This window comes from Heteronotia binoei, chromosome 14, assembly GCF_032191835.1.
Source record: "Heteronotia binoei isolate CCM8104 ecotype False Entrance Well chromosome 14, APGP_CSIRO_Hbin_v1, whole genome shotgun sequence".
NCBI classification, from domain to species: Eukaryota; Metazoa; Chordata; class Lepidosauria; order Squamata; family Gekkonidae; genus Heteronotia; species Heteronotia binoei.
In genome coordinates this window covers 71,011,295-71,033,982 of record NC_083236.1, presented here as the reverse complement: position 1 = coordinate 71,033,982, position 22,688 = coordinate 71,011,295, and the positions used below count along the sequence as shown (strand labels likewise).

Genomic DNA, 22,688 nt, shown 5'->3' with positions numbered 1-22,688 from the left:
CTGGCTAGTGGCGGGCCGGGCGCGGGTCTCTCGCCTTCCCTCCTCCGCCGCCGCGGATCCACGCGGGGGTTCCTGCAGCTGGAGCGCAGCCCCGACGGGGCGCCCCTTCCCTTCTTGCTGGCTGCGCAAAGTTCTCCGCCGGGGCAGTGGGCGGCCTGGCTCCCGGGGCCTGAAGAAGGAAGGGCGTGAAGCTTGTTCTCCTCCGCCCGCCCGCCCGCCACACCGAGGCGGCAAAACCCCGCGAAGACGCCGGCCTCGACGCCCCGGCTGGTTCCCGGGCAGGCCGCCCGCTGGGGGGACGCGGGTGCGGGACTCGAGGGCCCAACGCAGCCCGGCTCCCTCCCTCCCTCCCGGGGGTGGGCTACCTTTCCCTCGGGGCCGGTGGAGCCACCCGCGCAGCAGCCGGAAAGAGCAACGCCTGGCCCCGGGAGAGCAGGCAAGCAGGCGGCGGCGGCGGCGCTGGAATGCCTGGCTTGTGGCATCCCCAAGGGGGGGAGCAGGAAAGGCGGTCTCGGACGAAGCCCCGCGAAGAAGGCAGGACTGGCCGGCTCTGTCCCCGGAGCCCTTGCCCGCCTCCTCCTCCGCGCGTCCCCGGACTCTGGGAACGCTGCTGAGCGGGCCCCGACTCGGAACAAGGTCATCCCTGGCCCTTTGCGGGCGGCGCAGATCCGTCCAACTCCCCGCCTTCTGCTGAGGGGGGACGGGCGGGCGGCGGAGGGGCTTCAGAAGGAGAGCGAAGAGCTCGGTCCCCTCCAGCTTAGCTGCGGGCTGAGGGAGCTTCTTTTGGGCTTGACGGGGTCGGGCTGCCAATCCCTAGGTGGGGGCGGGGGACCCCCCGGTTTGGAGGCCCTCCCCCCCTTCAGGGTCATCAGAAAGCGGGGGGGGGGGAGTGAAAGGCCGGCTGGGCGCTCCGTTATTTGCTATGAAGACCGATTCCCGTAGGGAATAATAGAGAATATATCTGGGGCTGGGCGGGCGGGGCTGTTTTTGGAGGTAGAGACACCAAATTCGCAGCATAGCGTCCTGTGACTCTCCTCCAAAGACTTCCAAGTTTCAAAAGGATTGGGCCAGGAGGTCTAATGCAATGAGCCCCGAAGGAGGTGCCCCTATCCATTATTTCCTGTGAAGGGAAGGCCTTGAAAAGGTGTCCGGTCCCTTTCAAAGTGACGGCCAGGACTCCCTTCAGAGTTCAATCGTGCTTGTCCCACCCTTGCTCCTGGCTCCACCCCCAATGTCTCCTGGCTCCACCCTCAAAGTCCCCAGATATTTCTTGAAGTGGACCCGGCAGCCCTAACGGGAGCGGGGCACTGGGCAAGCCTCCTGCCCCCCCCCCCCGCCCGCAGCGACGCTTGCAAAGCCAAGGGTTGGGGGTCCGAGGGCTCTTCCCCGGGGCAGCCCCTCCTTGGCCCCGGAAGGCCCATCGGGTCGCCTGCCATTCCAAGCAAGTCCTGGCTGGAGACCTCGCCAAGGCCCCCTCCCCAGGAAAGGGGGAGCTGCCCGCCCGCCCCGTCGAGGCGCCCGGCTCTGAAGCGGTCCCGCCCCCCGGGGGGAACCACGCGGGGATGAAAGCACAAGCCAACCGAGGCCTCTTGCCTTCCTTCCCAGCAGACTCCGCACCAATCCCACGCGGGGTCATCGGGGTGCTACAGCCGCGGGCTACTAGCCGGCAATGTGCCGCTTCCCCCTCGCTTGCATTTGCAAAGGGCTGTGCGCGAGGGTGGGGCAGGCAGTTTGCATGTGAAGCAGGCGCCCTGAGGCCCTGGAAGCCTTGGCAGGCGTGAAACGGAGCTGGAGGCAGGAGCATTTGCAAAGCTGCAGGGGGGTGGGGCAGCCGGGTTGGGCTGAAGCGGTAGAACAAAGCAGGAGTCCAGTGGCACCTTGCAGACCAACCAAGTTTGATTCAGAATGGAAGCATTTGGAGGTTGCCCCGTTCCCTCAGCAGCTTGTGCGAGGGTGGGGCAGGCAGTTTGCACGCGAAGCAAACACCTCTGCCCTGGCCTTGCAGAGAGCTGCCTGCGCCATCAAGAGAAACCATGGTGGGGGGGGCAGTGTTCCCCGCTCTCCGGACTACCCTTCTGAAGGAAGGACGCAAAGGTGTCATTAAGGGACTAGGAGCGCTGGCTGGACTGGCCTCCTTGCTGCTGAAAGGTCACCCCCCCCCCCCTAAAAAGGTACCCAGAACCAATTTTGGAGCCTGACGGTGTAGAGTTTGGGCCCTTCGGGAATAAAGGGAAAGCTACTGCAGGGTCTGAGAGAGCCAGGCTCATTGCTCCTGAGGACCCCTCCAGGGACAGTCGGTTCCCCGGCTTTGGGGTCTCTTCTCCTTGATCACAGCCTCTTAGAGTGATGCAGCCCCCCCCCCAATGTCCAGGCCTGCTGAGTGACCCACTCCAACATGGGCAACCATGGGGCTGGCCGGCTGCTGGTTCTATGCTCCTCCGAGGGTTGCTAAGTCTGACTCAAGAAATATCTGGGGACTTTGGGGATGGAGCCAGGTGCAAGGGTGTGACAGGCAGAATTGAATTCCAAAAGGAGTTCTGACAATCACATTTCAAGGGACTGTGCTCCTTTTAAATTCCATTAATGATTTGGATTTGGGCGTGAGCATTGAAGTGGCCAAGTTTGCAGATGACACTAAATTGTTCAGGGTGGTGAGAACCAGAGAGGATTATGAGGCACTCCAAAGGGATGTGGTGAGGCTGGGTGAGTGGGTGTCAACGTGGCAGATGAGGTTCAGTGTGGCCAAGTGCAAAGTAATGCACATTGGGGCCAAGAATCCCAGCTACAATACAAGTTGATGGGTTGTGAACTGGCAGAGACTGACCAGGAGAGAGATCTTGGGGTTGTGGTAGATAACTCACTGAAAATGTCAAGACACTGTGCGATTGCGATAAAAAAGGCCAACACCATGCTGGGAATTATTAGGAAGGGAACTGAAAACAAATCAGCCAGTATCATAATGCCCCTGTATAAATTGATGGTGTGGTCTCATTTGGAATACTGTGTACAATTTTGGTCACCACACCTCAAAAAGGATATTATAGCACTGGAAAAAGTTCAGAAAAGGGCAACTAGAATGATTTAAGGTTTGGAACATTTTCCCTATGAAGAAAGGTTAAAACACTTGGGGCTCTTTAGCTTGGAGAAAGGTCGACTGCAGGGTGACATGATAGAAGTTTACAAGATTATGCATGGGATGGAGAAAGTAGAGAAAGAAGTCCTTTTCTCCCTTTCTCACAATACAAGAACTTGTGGGCATTCAATGAAATTGCTGAGCTGTCAGGTTAGAATGGATAAAAGGAAGTCCTCCTTCACCCAAAGGGTGATTAACATGTGAAACTCACTGCCACAGGAGGTGGTGGCGGCTTCAAGCATAGACAGCTTCAAGAGGGGATTGGATACAAATATGGAGCAGAGGTCCATCCGTGGTTATTAGCCACAGTATATTATTGGAACTGTGTGGGGCAGTGATGCTCTGTATTCTTGGTGTTTGGGGGGAGGCAAAGTGGAAGGGCTTCTAGACCCACTTGTGAACCTTCTGATGGCACTTGGTTGTTTTTTTTTTTGGCTACTGTGTGACACAGAGCGTTGGACTGGAGGGGCCACTGGCCTGATCCAACAGGGCTTCTCTTATGTGTGACACAGAGTGTTGGACTGGAGGGGCCACTGGCCTGATCCAACAGGGCTTCTCTTATGTTCTTATGTGACACAGAGTGTTGGACTGGAGGGGCCACTGGCCTGATCCAACAGGGCTTCTCTTATGTTCTTCTGTGACACAGAGCGTTGGACTGGAGGGGCCACTGGCCTGATCCAACAGGGCTTCTCTTATGTGTGACACAGAGTGTTGGAATGGAGGGGCCACTGGCCTGATCCAACAGGGCTTCTCTTAGGTTCTTATGTGACACAGAGTGTTGGACTGGATGGGCCATTGGCCTGATCCAACATGGCTTCTCTTAGGTTCTTATCCTTCCATAGGAAATGGGGGCTCATAGAATTGGACCCCCTGATCCAATCTTTGTTAAACTTGGAGGGTGTTTTGGGGAGAGGCTCCAGATGCTTTGCTGAAATGTTGGTGCCTCTACCTCAAAAAGCAGCTCCCCCAGATACTCATGTATCAATTCTCCATATGGGAATTGATTTATAATGGAGTAAAAAGGTCAAGGTAGTCCCCTGTGCAAGCACCAGTCGTTTTCAACTCTGGGGTGATGTTGCTTTCACAACGTTTTCACGGCAGACTTTTTACAGGGTGGTTTGCCATTGCCTTCCCCAGTCATCTACACTTTCCTCCCAGCAAGCTGGGTACTAACTAATTTTACCGACCTTGGAAGGATGGAAGGCTGAGTCAACCTTGAGCTGGCTACCTGAGCCCAGCTTCTGCCGGGATCGAACTCAGGTCATGAGCAGAGGGCTCCGACTGCAGTACTGCAGCTTTACCACTCTGCACCGCGGGGCTCTATAATGGAGTGCCCAGCAGCCATTTCCCTCCTCCTCCCTGCTTTCTGATGACCCTGAAGGGGGGAGGGCCTCCAAACCGGAAGATCCCCAGCCCCCACCTGGGGATTACACAACATACAGAGAGTAACATCGCAAAAGGACAGAAAAATAAAGGTCCATAACCCACTGTGAAAACCAGCTTCTATTATTGAATTATACAATGTCAACAAGGATAAACATACTCATATAAATTCCAACATTATAAATTACAAAACAACCATAACTTTTAGTCCTTAAGGAAGCATTAGCACCAAGAGTCCTTCTTTTCATCCTGTGGTAAAACTTCCCATCTCATTCCATGAAATCCTGGTGTAGTACTCCAGATGCTTAATATTTGTCAAAAAATGCAGCCAATAATCCAAGTTTCCAAGGACAAAGTCGTACTGAACCCTTGTTTCGTGTGAGCTTCTTCAAGCTGCAATAATCCTCTTCGCAATTGAACTCCTTCAAACTGCAATAATCCTGAACAACATAAATAATACACAATAATATACAATAAAACCATATGCACATAAGCCATAAAAACATGTTAAACCCTGAATAAAATCAGCAAACCTCTTAGCAATTTTTCTTAAGTATTAGGCCAAACAGCCAGCATGTGTAAAGGAACACCTACAAGGTGCTACAATGAATCATGCTAAATGGCTTATATGCAGCAGGTGTGACCATTCAAAATGTTCCTTAAAGTTACAGAGTACCCAGCTACAGTAATGCTGAAAACTTATTATGAACTGGTGTCCAAAGCACATGCCAACAGTATATTTTATAAATAACATGCTAAATCCCAATCACTATTTCAACCACGAGGAAACATCATCCCCAATTTAAAGTTCATGCGCATTTCCTGCTGATGTAACCATCTACTGCAATCCATCCTACCTTGCAAACGCGTTGGAAACTTAAGAAGTACGCAAAAGCATAAAGAGTCTGGATCATGATTAAACCGACTGAAGTGCTCCACCAAAGGAGCCTCTACCACACGGTTCTTCAGTCTTGATTTATGTTTCAACACACGTGTACGAATAGCATGTGTGGTGGATCCCAAATAGAGTTTTTTACATGGGCACAGAATCACATAAATACATCTCTGTATAGCACAGGTGGTGACATCCTTTAGATATATCTTGTATCCAGTCTCTGGATGCACAAACACAGACACTTGCAGCGAGAGACCACAAGCTCCACAAGCCCCGCATTTAAAGTGCCCCCCACCCCCGTTCTAACCATCTCCCTCTCAGGTTGTACAATATCAGCTCTAATCAAACAATCCCCTAAATTCTTGGTTCTACTAAAGCCCATTTTTGGTATTTCCTGACATCCTGGTAAATCTCTCACCAGAAACCAATATTTCTTAATGATATTATAAATGGACTGACTCTAAGGGGAAAACTGCATAGCACAGGTTATATTGTTACTACCCACATTTCTCTCCCATGTTCTCCGGGAGCCGTTACAAGTCTAGACCTATGTGTGAGAGCCTTGGTTAAAATCCTACTGGGATAACCCCTAGATTTAAATTTTTCAAAAATCCTGTCTCTCTCCTGTTCAAAGTCCTGTGCCCTAGTCAAGTTACGTTTGGCTCTAACCAACTGACTATAGGGTAAATTTGCTCTTAAATGTAAAGGATGACAGGAACTGAAATGTAAAGGGACATTCTTATCCATAGGTTTCCTATAAATTTTAACCGCCAAGGTTCCCTCCTCTGTCTTAAAGACACACGTATCTAAAAACGCAATTCTCTGTTTATCCGCAATATATGTAAATTTAATGGCCGGATGTATGTTATTCATCCACTGCATTAAAGGAGCAACCACTGGCTCCCGTGTGACCACTGCCAGAATATCATCAATATATCTCTCAAACCAAATGATAGAACCCCAGAACGGATTAACCTCAGAATTACAAAAGAATTATTCTTCCAACTCCGTCATAAACAAACAAGTACACTGGGCGAAAAGGGACTACCCATAGATACCCCTTGCACTTGCAGAAAAAACTGATCCCCAAACCTGAAAAAATTATTTTCAAAAATAACACCCACCAACTCCAACAGGAAATGAGTAGGGGGTTCCTTATTAGATCTTCTATTCAAAATTGTCTCTATCGAAGCTCTTGCCTCCTCATGGGGTATGTTGGTATATAATGAGACGACTTCCATAGGTATTAATAGATATTTATTAAGGACTAAAAGTTATGGTTGTTTTGTAATTTATAATGTTGGAATTTATACGAGTATGTTTATCCTTGTTGACTTTGTATAATTCAATAACAGAAGCTGGTTTTCACGGTGGGTTATGGGCCTTTATTTTTCTTTCCCACCTGGGGGTTGGCAGCCCTCGTTCCTCCTCATGGTTCTCCGGCTTCCTTTGCAGGCCCGGAGCCGCTGAGGGGGGAGGACAGGCCTGTTTCACTGCATCACTAGGTGCGTGCTGGGCGTCTGGATGAGTGGCCCTTCGGGAAATGAATTGGTGTCCCCTCCTAGTTCATGGCAGCTCTGCAGAAGGACAGCAGTGATGGACAGTCCGTGCTCTCCTTCTCTTTGGAGCAGGGGCCATGATCACTGGCATACATACTCTGGCCACAAACAGCAGGTGCCGGGACACCAGAGCAGCCCCTGGCCGTTGAGTGTGGGAAATGCAGGGCCAGGCCAAGCCCCACTTTGGGCACACCTTGCTTGGCTTGCGGAGGGGAAGGAGGAGGGAGGGGAGAAGAACACCAGAGCGTCGCTTGCGAGCCTTGCTGCTTTGTGTGCTCCCACGATGCCCTCTTGTGGTGGCCCAACGCTTCTCTCCGCTGCTTCTCATCTTGGCTTAAAGCAGGAGTGGCCAAACTTGCTTAATGTCCTAGCCACACACAATAAACGTCAGATGTTAGAGAGTCCCAAGACAGGAACATCAGATGTTTGAGAGCCACAAGACAGGAAGGAAGGAAGGAAGGAAGGAAGGAAGGAAGGAAGGAAGGAAGGAAGGAAGGAAGGAAGGAAGGAAGGAAAGCAAATGATAGATAGATTGAGAGAGAGGTAGGTAGGTAGAGAGAGAGAGATGAGATGAATGATAGAGAGATGTGAGACATGGAAAGAAAGCAACTTTAATTTTGGAATTCGCTCTCTGCCTTGTCTGGCTGGAGGGCCATTTGACAGCAATGCTGATTCTGTGAACTGAGGCAGGTCATGAGAAGGAGGGCAGGGGGAGGTACTTGTGAGTTTCCTGCATCATGCAAGGGGTTGGACTAGATCACCTCGGAGGTCCCTTCCAGCTCCATGATTGCATCCCTTCCCCAGTAAATCAGGTTCTCAGTTGGATTTCTTTCCATACCTGAGGAAGTGGGATATGTCTGAGCCGGCCAATAACTGTTGCAATCTTCAAATGGGCAGTGGGAAGTCCCCTCCCAGGGTCCAAGCGAAAAGCAGAAGAGCACAGCTGTAGGTTTTTCTCGAGGACGTCTGTGGCCACCTCCTGCCGCATCAGACCCTTGTCCTTTTGAGCTCAGTGCTGCTGGCTGCAGTAGACAGCAGTTCTCCCAGGCAAAGAAAGAAGAAAGAGACCTTTTGATAGTCAGAAGCCCAAGACCGGACCTGGGACCTGCGTGCACCAAAAGGCATCTGTGTGGCCCACAAGAGAGTCAAGGGGACACTCATAACTGGACAAACCCCAGTAGAAACCAAAGAAAGAAGAGTGCTGTATGTTACCCTGCACTCCTTAGAGAAAAACGAGGCAGGCAAAAAGATGGAGAGAAGGCATGGCCCCACCATCATTGGTGCCAGTCATCTGGACTCCCTACAGATGGGCGCACCCTTGGGATTGGGGGGCCTCCACAGGCCAGTCCCACAGCTGAACCATGAGGAAGCCACCCTCAGAGCCCTTTCCACTGGGGAGCTTCACCCCAGAGAGATGCTGAGGCCCACCTTCAGTGCTTTTCTTGTAACAGGAACTCCTTTGCATATTAGGCCACACTTCCCTGATGTAGCCAGTCTTACAGTAGGCCCTGTAAGCTCTCGGAGGATTGGCTACATCAGGAAGGTGTGGCCTAATATGCAAAGGAGTTCCTGCTACAAAAAAAGCCCTGCCCACCTTCCTTCCCAAAGCCATGGGAAGCGGGCACTGCCAGGCAATGTCTGCCACGGTAGCTCTTGCCGTGGGACGAGAGCAGCGGCGAGAGGCGAACCAGCTTCCACCTTGCTGCAGGAAATGTCCATCTTTCCGTGTTAAAGAACACCTGGCCTGGAGCCCATGCCTGATTCTGGTGAGTTGTCACGCTCAGGTGAAGCTCTGCCCTGCAGAAATAGCAGCTGAAGCCTTGAGAAAGAGGGCCCTGGTGATCATGCCCACAGAGCTGGTGGTGCAACAGCCCGCCCCGCCCTTGCTGGCCGGCTTCCAAGGGCTGTCGAAACAGGGCCCTCCCCCACATGGGTCTATAAGACAAACTTTGCTCTGGCAGCCAGCAGGGCTCTCTGGGCTACCCGCCCTTGGCCAGAAGGGCACAGAGGGTTGAAATCCAGGCCAGGATGAGGACTCTCTGTGGAGCCAGCCTCCTGCTCTCCTGTCTGGTCACTCAGGTAGGATCTTCCCCTGTCCCCCAAGAAAGGCTCGGTGTCTGGGGAACCTTTCAGCAAAGGAGGGGGTGGTGGTACATGGATCAGTGATGTCAGTGTGGTTGGGGTTGTTGGAACAGTGTCCTCTGCCATGGTGCCAAACCAGAAACGTCATTGGATTTGGATTTATATCCTGCCCTATACTTTGAATCTCAGAGTGGTCACAATCTCCTTTACCTCCCCCCGCAACAGACACCCTGTGAGGTGGGTGGGGCTGAGAGAGCTCTTACAGTAGCTGCCCTTTCAAGGACAACTCCTATGAGAGCTATGGTTGACCCAAGGCCATTCCAGGAGGTGCAAGTGGAGGAGCGGGGAATCAAACCCGGTTCTCCCAGATAAGAGTCCGCACACTTAACCACTATACCAAACTGGCTCTCACAGAAGCTGCCCTTTCAAGGACAATGTGAGGGTTATGGCTGACCCAAGGCCATTTCAGGAGGTGCAAGTGGAGGAGTGGGGAATCACACCTGGTTCTCCCAGATAAGAGAGCTCTGGCTGACCCAAGACCATTCCAGCAGCTGCAAGTGGAGGAGTGGGGAATCAAACCCAGTTCTCCCAGATAAGAGAGCTCTGCTGACCCAAGGCCATTCCAGCAGCTGCAAGTGGAGGAGTGGAGAATCCAACCCGGTTCTCCCAGATAAGAGAGCTCTGGCTGACCCAAGGCCATTCCAGCAGCTGCAAGTGGAGGAGTGGGGAATCACACCTGGTTCTCCCAGATAAGAGAGCTCTGGCTGACCCAAGACCATTCCAGCAGCTGCAAGTGGAGGAGTGGGGAATCAAACCCGGTTCTCCCAGATAAGAGAGCTCTGGCTGACCCAAGACCATTCCAGCAGCTGCAAGTGGAGGAGTGGGGAATCACACCTGGTTCTCCCAGATAAGAGAGCTCTGGCTGACCCAAGGCCATTCCAGCAGCTGCAAGTGGAGGAGTGGGGAATCAGACCCGGTTCTCCCAGATAAGAGAGCTCTGGCTGACCCAAGGCCATTCCAGCAGGTGCAAGTGGAGGAGTGGGGAATCAAATCCGGTTCTCCCAGGTAAGAGTCCGTGCATTTAACCATTACACCAAACTGGCTCATGACATCCCCCCAGTTGTTTCTTAGTGCCGCCCGCTCCTTGAGTCTTGCCAATTATATTCAGTGGGATGGAAGAGAAATCCACACAGGAAGGGGGCTTCGGGTCACTCCCTTAATCTTCAAATTTCAGAACGTGGCAAGAAAGCTTCAAGGCCCCTCACAGTCTCTGGTGCAGCAGTCTGTAGCTGGAAGAAGCGTCACTGAAACCGGAATGACTTAGTACTAAGTCGTACTAAGTAAGCTGTTGTATTAAAGATTCCACATGTATAGCTGCACACGGATACGTTGTACTGAGTTCTTTTGAGAGACTTTGATATTTGCATTTCAAATGAGTTTTGTCCCATCTCTTGTTCTATGTGGTTTATGATTTGGATATATGTAGTTTCTAAGATTATGCTTTGAATTTTTCTGAAATAATTTGGTTTATTACTGAATCCATGGAGTTTGTGGAGCTTTTGTATATTTTGGAGGCTGGCATATCACGGAACCCATGGTCTTCTGCACTCTGCTTGTCCGTGATTTCGCTTGGGTTGCTTAATCCCCTGTTGGGGGCAGGGGATCCCCTGGTTTGGAGGCCCTCCCCCCTTTCAGGGTCATCAGAAAGCTGAGGGGAGGTGGGGAGAGAAATGTCTGCTGGGCATTATTTCCTATGGAGACAGATTCCCATAGGGTATAATGGAAAACGGATCTGAGGCTATCTGGGGCTCTGGGGGGCCCCCTGTTTTTTAAGGTAGAGGTACCACATTTGCAGCATAGCATCTGGTGCCTCTCGTCAAAACACCCTCCAAGTTTCAAAAAGAGTGGGCCAGAGGGTCCAATTCTGTGAGCCCCGAAACAAGGTGCCCCTATCCTTCATTATTTTCAATGGAAGGAAGGCATTTCAAATTTAATTTTTTTATTTATATCCCGCCCTGTCGTGCAAGCAGGCTCAGGGTAGCTTTCAACAATAAAACAACACATTGACAACATATTAAGATTAAAATCCACATATCAAGATTAAAACAGCCTCCTAAAAACGTGTCCTACCAAATCAGAGGCAACACAGTAAACAGTGAGGTCGACAACATACAGTAAACGATAGTTCAGCCCCTGGCAGCAAAACCAGGCAACAGCAGGTAGACTGGGAACTGTCAACACTACAGAAGCACCATGGTGATAAGGTGTGCGGTCCCTTTAAATGTGATGGCCAGAACTCCCTTTGGAGTTCAATTATGTTTGTCACAGCCTTGCTCCTGGACCCACCCCCAAAGTCTCCTGGCTCCACCCCCAAAGTCCCCAGATATTTCTTGAATTGGACCTGGCAACCCTACTGCAGGGTCTCAGGTCTTTCACAACTTCTGCTGCCTGCTACCCTTTTATCTGGAGATGCTGCCCAGGACTGAACGCGGGACCTTCTTCTCTGCATGCCAAGCAGAGGCTCTGCGGCTGAGCCAGGGGCCCTCCGAACTGCACCTGCCCTCTGGTGGCCAACAGCCTCCTCGGGGTGCAACAGCTGGCTCCCAGACCTCCCTGCTCCTTGCTTGCTTCAAGGGCAGCCCAGAACCACCAATGGATCTTCAAGGGGTGCTGAGCAGCCTTAGAGAGGTCTGGAGCCAGAGAAAGAGAGGGAGAGCTCTTGGTTGCAGGCCTTGCTGGCCACATGCATGGAGCTCCCCCTTTGGTGGCCTGGGGGAGCCCAGGGTCTGCTGAGGACCATTCCCCAGAAAAAGGAATTGATTCTAGGTGACTCATCGGAAACACCACCCTCTTGCAGTAATGGACACCCACTCCCGGGCCATTAATGCTGGCATTTCCTAGGAATCCTTCTGTGGAAGATGACTCAGCTTGGCTTGTGTGCTTGGCAAGGCCCAAAGGCGTAAAGCCACCCGATGCCAGGCCTGACCACTGAGCTGTCTGGGATGTTTACATCCTGTCCTTCTGCCAAGGAGCTTCCTCAGAGTTCCTCTGAAGAGGGACTGTCAACGTGGTTTCTTCCCCCTCCCCCCTGCCGCTTTTGTACAGTGCAGCCTCATATTTCCTGTGCAGAAAAGGCCCCTGGAATTGTTCAGCTTTGTCGAGTGGAACTTTCCTGAGTGTCACGTTCTCAGGGTTCAGGCAGGCAGGAGTCCAAAGCCAGTCCAAGGTCAAAGTCCAGGAAGTCCAGCAGGAGCCAAGTCACCAATGCAGAATCACAAACCGTAATCAGAACTCAATGTCCAAAAGCCATAAGGTCAGGGTGCCAAGGAAATCAAGCAGGTCAGGATCAGAAAGAAGCGTGGATGCAAGCCAGAGAATAGACTTGTCGCTTCCACAAGGTTACCAGGGTGGGAGCTATATGGGAGTCTCAATCAGCCTACTCCCTGGGTGGCAGTGACTCTGCTAGAACTCAGGGCTGAGAGATCTGATTTTAAACAGTTTTATTAATAACATATGGTTACAACGTTTAATGATATCCTTACTATCTCTAACCCATATGATATTTTCAGCCCCCCCTCCCTCCATTACTAGACTTCCGCCGAGGTTTTATACTTAAGTTCGATTATAAAGGTACCCCTAACCAATCAAAATTCAATGTCATTCTTTTCTCACAATCATATTAAAAAATTGTCCAGTATCTTTTTACATTCCACTCTTGTTCTATATATCTTCTGAATTTCTTCCACTCCTTTTTAAACACGTCCAAAGTTCTTGTTAACTTGTCCATCTCACTCCACGATAAAACTTTCATGATCCAGTCCCATTTCTCTGGTATTTTTTCTTGCTTCCACAACTGCGCATACAATGTCCTAGCAGCTGAGAGCAAATACCAAATTAAAGTCCTATCTTCTTTTGGAAATTTTTCCATTTGTAATCCTAGCAGAAAAGTCTCTGCAACTTTCTTAAAGTCGTATCCCAACATTTTAGAAATTTCTTGTTGTATCATCTGCCAAAACTTTTTCGCTTTTTCACAAGTCCACCACATATGAAAAAAGAACCCTCATGATTTTTACATTTCCAACATCTATCCGACATCTTTTTACTCAACTTTGCCAGTTTTTTCAGAGTCATATACTACCTATACATCATCTTAAAACAATTCTCTTTAATATTCTGACATGTTGATATTTTCATCGAGTTCTTCCAAAGATATTCCCATGTATCCATTTGTATTTCCTTATTTAAATTAATTGCCCATTTAATCATTTGAGATTTTACTACTTCTTCTTCTGTAGACCATTTCAATAATAATTTATATACCCGTATTTTTCGGACCATTAGACGCACCGGACCATAAGACGCATCTAGTTTTTAGAGGAGGAAAACAGGAAAAAATTTTTTGAAGCTGTGCACCCAGATCTGGGCACCTTCCCCCTCTCAATCCTGCCTCCGATCCCAGCCCTTGCTAGAAGCAGCAGCTGAAGCCTGGCAGACAGGCACAGAGGAAGCCCCCCCGCTCCGCAAACCCAGCGCTTCGCCAAGCGCTGCGTTTGCAGAGGGGGGGGGGCTTCCTCTTTGCCTGGCTTCAGCTTGAGCTGATAGCAAGGGCTGGAAACTGAGGCATGGCTGCCTCCGAACGCAGCCCTTGCTATCAGCACAAGCTGAAGCCATGCAGACAGGGACAGAGGAAGCCCCCCCTGCCCAAACCCAGCGTTTCGCCAAGCGCTGCGTTTGCGGGGGGGGGGGGCTTCCTCTTTGCCTGGCTTTAGCTTGTGCTGATAGCTAGGGCTGGGATCCGAGGCTTGGCTGCCTCCGAACCCAGCCCTTGCTATCAGCACAAGCTGAAGCCACGCATACAGGGACAGAGGAAGGCCCCCCTGCAAACCCAGCGCTTTGCCAAGCGCTGCATTTGCGAGGGGGGGGCTTCCTCTTTGCCTGGCTTCAGCTTGAGCTGATAGCTAGGGCTGGGATCCGAGGCTTGGCTGCCTCCTAACCCAGCCCTTGCTATCAGCACAAGCTGAAGCCACGCAGACAGGGACAGAGGAAGCCCCCCACCTGCGCAAACCCAGCGCTTCGCCAAGCGCTGCGTTTGCGGGGGGGGGGGCTTCCTCTTTGCCTCGCTTCAGCTTGAGCTGATAGCAAGGGCTGGGATCCAAGGCTTGGCTGCCTCTGAACCCAGCCCTTGCTATCAGCACAAGCTGAAGCCACGCATACAGGGACAGAGGAAGCCCCCGCCCCCTGCGCAAACCCAGCGCTTCGCAAGCGCTGGCTGTGGAGGGGGCGGCGTGCTTTCTCCCTGCTTGCCTGCCTGGCTTCAGCGCTGATGCTTAAAGCAAGCGCTGGAATCGGAGGGCAGAGGGAGCGATCCTGGCGCTTGCTGTAAGCGTCAGAGCTGGAGCCAGGCAGGCAGGGGCGGGAAGCGCCGGGACGGAGGCAGCGGATCACCCCCCCCCCCCCCCGAGGAAGGTACGTATGGTACCTTCGCTCCATAAGACACACACACTTCCCCCCCACACTTTTTTGGGAGGAAAAAGTGCGTCTTATGGTGCAAAAAATACGGTACTTTCGATATTATTTTTTCATTGTCTCCAAGCAGAACCCTTTCCAGTTCTGTTTGCTCACGTCTAATTCCATCAGATTTAATATCATTTTCCATCAAGCTTTTTATTTGTTTCATTTGAAACCAGTCATACTTGTTGTTTAACTCTTCTGCAGACTTTAATTCAACTTTATCACCTTGAATCTTTAATAGTTGATTATATGACATCACTCTTTCTTCATCAGATTAAGCTGTTATTTTTATTACTTCTGCTAGCACTATCCAAAGCGGCTTTCTCTCATCACCATATTTCTTATATTTTATCCAAGTGTTTAGTAAGCTATTTCTAATATAGTGGTGAGAAAAAAGACCATCCATCTTATTTTTCCTATAATACAAATAAGCGTGCCAGCCGAATTTATTCCCGTGAGCTTCTAACCGTAAAAGTTTTTTATCTAACAGCATTATCCAATCTTTAATCCATGTCAAGCAAACTGCATCATGATACAGTCTTAAGACCGGAAGCTGAAAACCTCCTCTCTCCTTAGCATCTGTTAAAATCTTCATCTTAATCCTTGGTTTCTTCCCGGCCCATACAAAATCAGAAATCTTCCTTTGCCATTGATTGAATTGTTTGCTATCTTTCACAATCGGGATAGTTTGGAACAAATACATTATTCTTGGCAAAATATCTTAATTGCAGCAATCCTGCCCAGCAAGGACAAGTTAAGTCTATTCCATTTCATCAAATCTTTGTCCATCTTGCACCATAGCTTTTCGTAATTATTTTTGAACAGGTCAATATTCTTCATAGTTATTTCTAAGCCAAGATATTTAACTTTAGAGGTAACTTCACATCCCGTCAAAAGTCTGCAATTCTTTCTATTTGGTTGCATATTTTTGCATAAAAATTTCGACTTCTCTTTGTTTATATATAATCCTGCTATCTCTCCGTATTCTTTTATCTTGGCTAACAACAAAGGTGTCACTTGAATCGGATTCTCTATTATGAACACAATATCATCTGCAAATGCTTTATATTTATAAGAAATCCTCTCATTTTTAGTCCTTCTATTTCTTTATCATTTTGTACTTGTTGTAATAGAATTTCAAGAGTCATTATATTTTTTTTTCGCTCCCCCGGGGCCGGGGGAGGAGCTCGGACCGCGGGTGGGAGGGGGAGGCGCCGCTCCGCCTGAACACCAACCCCGGAGGGCCGGCCCGTGGAGGGTCCTCCCCGACGCGGTCCGGGTTGCCACATCGATTATCGTATTCAACAATTTCTGCAGTTTGGGTATTATCTCATCTTTAAGAATTTTATAAAATTTAGTTGTAAATCCATCTGGCCCAGGAGCCTTACCTTCTTTTATCGCTTTTATTGCTGCTTCAATTTCAATTTTTTCTATTGGATCATTTAAAATAATTTTCATATATTCAGTCAGGGGTGCTATTTGAATATTTTGTAGACACTCTTCCATTTTTTCTTTTCTGATTTTCACACCTTTGAATAGATTTGCATAATACTTAAAAAAATTCTCTTTTGATTCCATCTTGATCGACTATCTCTTTTTGATTTGCCATGATTTTGTTGATAATTGTATTTTCTTTCTTTTTCTTCAGTTTCCAGGCTAGATACTTCCCAGGTTTATTCGCACCTTCAAACGATTTTTGTTGCAAACTTTTAAAGTTCCATTCTAGTTCTTTATTCAACAAATGTCTTACTTGGGATTGTAATATTGTAATTTATTTTATTAACTTCTTCTTTCCTGGCCTTTTTAAAAATTCCCCTTATTTTTTCTTTATTTCATTTTGTAGACCTAGCAACCGCTCTTCTTTGACCCACTTATCTTTATTATTCAATGTAATTAATAGTCCTCTCATTACTGCTTTATAAGTATCCCAAACTGTCTGAAATTCCACATCAGTCTCATTTATTTGAAAGAACGCTGCAGTTTCCTTTTCTAAAAATGTCACAATGTCTTTGTCTTGTAGCGAGTCCTCATTAATTCTCCATCTTCTTGTTTTCTTTTGCAATTTTGTAGTCCAACATATTGGGTTATGGTCTGCACAAACCTTTGGTAGAATCTCCACTTTTTTGGTTATGAGGCCCAAACTTTTTGAGCCCCATAACATATCTATTCTGGAAAAAGAATTATGTCTTGCTGAAAAGAAGGTATAGTCTCTTACTTCAGGATTAAATTTTCTCCAAATGTCTTCCAAATTTTCTTGTTTAATCAACTCAAAAAAAGAGTTTGGTAGTTTTCCTTCTTTGTCTTTCTTCTTTTGGCTTGATCTATCTATATTGTTTTGTATTGTCCCATTAAAGTCACCCATCATCAAAATCTGGTCATATGACATATCGCCTAACTGCTGACTAATGTCTTTAAAGAACTTGTCTTTCGCTCCATTGGGCACATATAGTCCTAGTAACAAAGTTTTTTTTTTGCCTCCATCATCATTTCCACTGCAATATATCTTCCTTCTTTATCTTTGAATATCAATTTTGGTTCTAATTGTTCTTTAATATAAAAGACTACCCCTCTTTTCTTTTGTTCTGCTAATGAAAAAATTTCAGTCAGGGCTGAGAGATCTGAAGCATCGGTGTGCCTCATGTCTTCACTCTGAAAGTTCTTTCCGGAGCCTGCTTCGGACTCTTGAGGTGGGAGAAGGAGAGGTTGGAGGAGATTGATTGTCAAAAGCCGACACTGGTGCCTGGAGAGTGATTGATGGGCCAGCTGCTGTTTGTTCAGCTGAGGAACTGGCTGGCAACTCTTCCAGGTCTGTTAACCCTTCCAGCTCCTCCTTGTCAGGGCTCATGACACTGAGCTGCTTTGGCAGGCCGTTCTGCAAGCTGGGAGCCCCAGCAGAGAAAACACGCAGAGGGGCTATGGTGATTTTGCCCACTGGCAGGTTGGCAGCTGCAAGAGCCCCTGCTAACTTGAGCAATGTTGTCACAGTGGAACACAGCAGGAGGCAATCCCACAAAAAGGGGGGGGGGGCAAGGCTGTGAAAGGCTTTATATATGATAAAAGGTAAAGGTAGTTCCCTGTACAAGCACCAGTCATTTCCAACTCTGGAGTGACGTTGCTTTCACAACAGACTTTTAATGGGGTGGTTTGCTATTGCCTTCCCCAGTCATCTACGCTTTCCCCCCAGCAAGCTGGGGACTCATTTGACCGACCTCAGAAGGATGGAAGGCTGAGTCAACCCTGAGCCAGGTACCTGAACCCAGCTTCCGACGGGATCAAACTCAGGTCGTGAGCAGAAGGCTCCGACTGCAGTACTGCAGCTTTCCCACTCTGTGCTCTTTTTATATATGATAACAACTTAAACCTGAGCCCAGTAACAGATGATCACCCAATGGAACATCTGTAGGATGTTCCATGTAGCTCCTGTTAACAGCTGAGCTGCAGCATTCTGGGCCAGCTGGAGTTTCCAAGCTGATTTTGTGGGGAGACCCAGGTAGAGTGCATTGCAGTAGTCTAGTCTCGAGGTTACTGTTGCGTGAATCCAGGTGGCCAGATCAGCTGTATCCAGGTCAAGGGTCATCTTACAGGCTGGGCTGAGTGGAAAGAAGACCTTTTCTGCAACTGTTTTAAGTTTCTTCTCCAATAATAAAGCTGGAATCAGGACGATCCCGAGGCTTTTAGCTGAGTCAGCAAGGGTCAGCAAAGAGAGCCCGTTTGGTGTAGTGGATAGCAGAGGCAGACTCTCACCTGGGAGAGCCAGGTTTGATTCCCCACTGCCTCCTCCATGTGCAGCCCCTGGGTGACCTTGGGCTCATCCCAGTTCTCTCAGAGCTGTTCTCTCAAGAGCAGTTCTGTCAGAGTTCTCTTAGCCATATGTACAGCACCATAAAATATTTTAACTGTATTTATTGGTTTTAAATTGTATATAATTATAGATGCTTGAATTGATTGTTAGCCGCCCTGAGTCCGCTTGCAGAGAGGGCAGAATAGAAATTTAAAGTAATAAATAAATAAGTCCCACCTACTTCACAGGGTGTCTGTGGTGGGGAGGGGAAGGGAAAGGTGATTGTATGCTGCTCTGAGCATAGGAAAGGAAAGGTCCCCTGTGCAAGCACCAGTCGTTTTCAACTCTGGGGTGACGTTGCTTTCACAACGTTCTCACGTCAGGCTTTTTATGGGGTGGTTTGCCCTTGCCTTCCCCAGTCATCTACACTTTGCCCCCAGCAAGCTGGGGACTCATTTTACCACAGGCTGAGTCAACCTTGAGCCTACCTGAATCCACCTTCCGCTGGAATCGAACTCAGGTCGTGAGCAGAGAGTTCAGACTGCAGCACTGCAGCTTTACCACTCTGCGCCACGGGGCTGTTCTGAGCAAAGGGCAGGGTATAAATGCAATCTCCTTCTCCTCCTCCGTTACAATCTGAAAACGTGCAAGAAGAGATCGGGGCCCAAAGGATCCCTGGGGCTGGGTCACAAAAGGCCTCCTAACCTCTTTCCCTTGCAGGTCTCCTTCCCATCCCTGGGGGCAGAAGCAGCGGCCTCCCCAGAGTCCGGCACTGGGCTGAGGAGGCAGAAGAGGGACTGGGCCATTCCCCCCATCAATTGCCCAGAGAATGAGAAGGGCCCCTTCCCCAAGCCACTGGTGCAGGTACAGGCAGGCAGGGCAAGCCCCACTCTTCTCTTTGCAGGTCCAGGCCAGGCAGAAGGGTGGGCTGTGCCAGGAAGAGACCCGGAGCTCCCCCCGCACTCCTTGAGGACTGGCCCATGGAAATCAAAGCTCACTGGTGGTGCAGCTGGAGAATTTGGGACTCCAGCCTGGCTGGCCTCTAGACCATGATGAACACTTTGGACACAAAGCTACACCAACCCCACAGGAGTCCTTGGGGCAACCCCCCCACCCCATGATCAACAAGGCAACGAAAGCTGAAGGAATCTTCATGTTTTGTACATTTGTTTTATGGCTCTATGCCTTTTGTTGTACATCACCCAGAGCCCTGCACAAGCTGGGATAGGGTGATTAACAGCAGCAGCCGCAACAATAATGCCAGCGTGCCGTTTTCTCAGTCATGATGACGCCACTGGCAGGGCCAGCGCTGGGGCTTTTGCTGCCCCCGGCAAGGCCCCACCTCTGGCCCCCCAGTGGGGGAGGGCCACGAGCACCTGCCCAAATTGCAGGCCCTGTTTGCACAACGGGCTCCTCTTGAGGAGCCCACTGTGCAAACATGCCTCCCTCACTCGACCTTCCCGCAACGTGGGAAAGTTTGAGCAGCAGGCTTCTCTTAAGGAGCCCATCATGCAAATGCCCCCTGCCCCGTTCAACCTCTTCCTTCTCACCCCAACCCCACTCTTATGATGTGGCCTCAGTTCCCCACTGATACTCTCCACCCCCAGAATATTTCCCACCTCTTCCAGTGCTGGGGGTGGGGGGAGGTATGCATGCTGCATTTCTTTCAGGGGGAAATGGCTGGCCTTTTCCCTATGAAGAACGGTTAAAAGGCTTGGGGCTCTTTAGCTTGGAGAAACGTCGACTGCGGGGTGACATGATAGAGGTTTACAAGATAATGCATGGGATGGAGAAAGTAGAGAAAGAGGTACTTTTCTCCCTTTCTCACAATACAAGAACTCGTGGGCATTCGATGAAATTGCTGAGCAGAAAGGTTAAAACGGATAAAAGGAAGTACTTCTTCACCCAAAGGGTGATTAACATGTGGAATTCACTGCCACAGGAGGTGGTGGCGGCCACAAGCATAGCCACCTTCAAGAGGGGTTTAGATAAAAATATGGAGCACAGGTCCATCAGTGGCTATTAGCCACAGTGTATGTGTGTATATAAAAATTTTTGCCACTGTGTGACACAGAGTGTTGGACTTGATGGGCCGTTGGCCTGATCCAGCATGGCTTCTCTTATGTTCTTATGGCCCACCAGAAGATGTTGCCCCCTCTCCCCATTTCCAGCAGGCAGGCACCTCTGCAGCAGCTACAGGGTTAATGCTCTGTGCTGAGTCACTGCTGCCCTTGCACTCTCAGGAAATGATGCCAAGGGGGGCGGGATCAGGAACACCCTCCTAGTCCCAAGAGAAATGGAGCAGGGAAACCAGCAAAGGGATGGAGTGCAACCCCTGGACCATGTGAGACTGGAGGCAGGGGGGTGGGTGGGATGGAAGCCAGCAGCAGGGACAGCCCCACCCTCCATGTGCCAGGCCTGCGCCAGGCAGAGAACTCCGCCAGAGAAGAACTAACGGCAGGCAGCTGGGCAGGCTGCTCACAGCCCTCCACCCTGCCTTCCATCATGAAGCCAAAATCCTTCTAGGTTGGGCAGCCTTTGCTGCCAATCCCCTCTCAAAAGCCACTGGTGCTAGCACGCATCTCCAAAGTTCTGGACTAGAGCCAGGACAGGGAGGGGCGGTGGCTCAGTGGGAGAGCATCTGCTTGGCATGCAGAAGGACCCAGGCTCATGTTCTTATGCAATCCCCGGCAGCATCTCCAGTTCGAAGGACCAGGCAGCAGGTGATGTGAAAGGCCTTTCTCTGCCTGAGACCCTGGAGAGCTGCAGCATGATGGGCCAAGGCAGGTCTGATTCATTAGAAGGCAGTGGAGAAGGTACAAGAAGGACCTTCAGGACTAACAACATTCGTGGCAGAGAAGGAGCTGAAGAAGTGAGCAGTGACTCCTCCCCTGCCAGAAGTTGAGTTAGGCTTGAAGGTGCTTCTGGATTCTGGCTCTTTTCTGCTGCAGCAGACAGACCACTGTGGCCACCCATCTTGAGTCCAAGGCAGATTGACGCAGGGTGACAACATCCTCTGCTCTGGGCAAGAAGGAGCTGCCTCTGCTGCTGCCCCGTCTACCCCACAGCCAGAGCAATAAAACAACCAGCCCAGGCTGCTGGGGGCGGGGGCAGCTTTGGCACTAAAGCTCCAAGGAGGTTTCTGAGTGGGCCGACTGGGGCATCCTCTGCTGGACACACCACAGCTGGGGGCCTCTATCTCGCTCTGCTTCCCAGGCTGCTGGCCCGGATGGGGCTCCCCACCCTGCGCTGACGGTCCACGCGCTGAACGTCCTCACTGGCCTCCCTGCAAGCGGCCTGGCCGTGCACCTCGCCCAGCTGGAGGATCCTCATGGGCCGTGGGCCCGGATGAGTAAAAAGTAGGTGGTGGCAGCGGAAGCCCCCCTCTAAGTGGGCAGGGTGGTTGCAGGTGCCTCCAACGCTTGTTTCCATTCCAGCACTACGAACGCCAGCGGGCGCCTAGACTACAGCAGCGTGATACCCAAGAGGCTGGAGCCGGGCACCTACAAGCTGCGCTTTGAAACGAGCGCTTACTGGGAGGAGCAGGGCCACCCCAGCTTCTACCCCTATGTGGAAGTAAGTCTCCTGCACTGGGCAAGCAGGGGGGTGGTGTCGAGAGAGGGTTGCAGGCCCCTTGGGGAGAAGGGCTGGAAGGTGTGAAGGAGGCCCAGAATCCTGTGGGTCCCCCCCCCGAAGGGCCTCACCCCCTCCTGTGCTCTGCCTGCTGCGAGGGGCTGTCCCCACAAGGGGCACATGTGCAGGCACTGAAGTTCCATCATAAAAGGCGTGTATGGGGGGGGCTAGGAGGGCAATTACCCGCAATGGCATCTGGAGACATCAGGGCCCTTGGGTGGTTCCAGTGGTGCTCTGGGCACACGGCCAAGTCTATCCTGCAGGCAGTCGACGAGGAGGCCAATGGGAGCTGGCAGCCCAGGAGCTCAGGAACCCGCCCCCCTTGTCTGTTTCAGGTCGTCTTCACAGTGACAGAAGCAGAACGGAAGGTCCACATCCCCCTGCTGTTCAGCCCCTACTCCTACACCACTTACCGGGGGAACTAGCAGAAGAGAGGCCAGAGGAGCGGCAGGCCCAAGGGTGATAATAAAAGGCTTCCCCCTCAAAGAGTCATTGCAAGAGCAAACATTAAGGCTTCTGGGTGATGCCTGGCCTCTCACACATGCAAACCATGCTGGGGGCGAGGGGATGAGGGGCCCATGGCTGCTGCCTCAGGACCATGCCCAGTCTTCCAAGAAGATACTGGATTTATATCCCACCCTCCACTCCGAATCTCAGAGTGGCTCACAATCTCCTTTCCCTTCCTCCCCCACAACAGACACCCTGTGAGGC

At 50.5% G+C, this 22,688-nt stretch overlaps 1 protein-coding gene across 1 annotated transcript; it reads left to right on the top strand.

Annotated features, from left to right (window-relative positions):
- Nucleotides 1-8,580: 8,580 nt before the first annotated feature.
- On the top strand, nucleotides 8,581-22,482 carry LOC132582338 (transthyretin-like). The gene is made up of 5 exons (XM_060253872.1): nucleotides 8,581-8,736; nucleotides 19,065-19,208; nucleotides 21,561-21,703; nucleotides 21,782-21,920; nucleotides 22,313-22,482. The coding sequence occupies exons 1-5, from the start codon at nucleotides 8,581-8,583 to the stop codon at nucleotides 22,400-22,402; spliced, it is 672 nt and encodes a 223-aa protein (XP_060109855.1). The 3' UTR covers nucleotides 22,403-22,482.
- The last annotated feature ends 206 nt before the right edge of the window (nucleotides 22,483-22,688 follow it).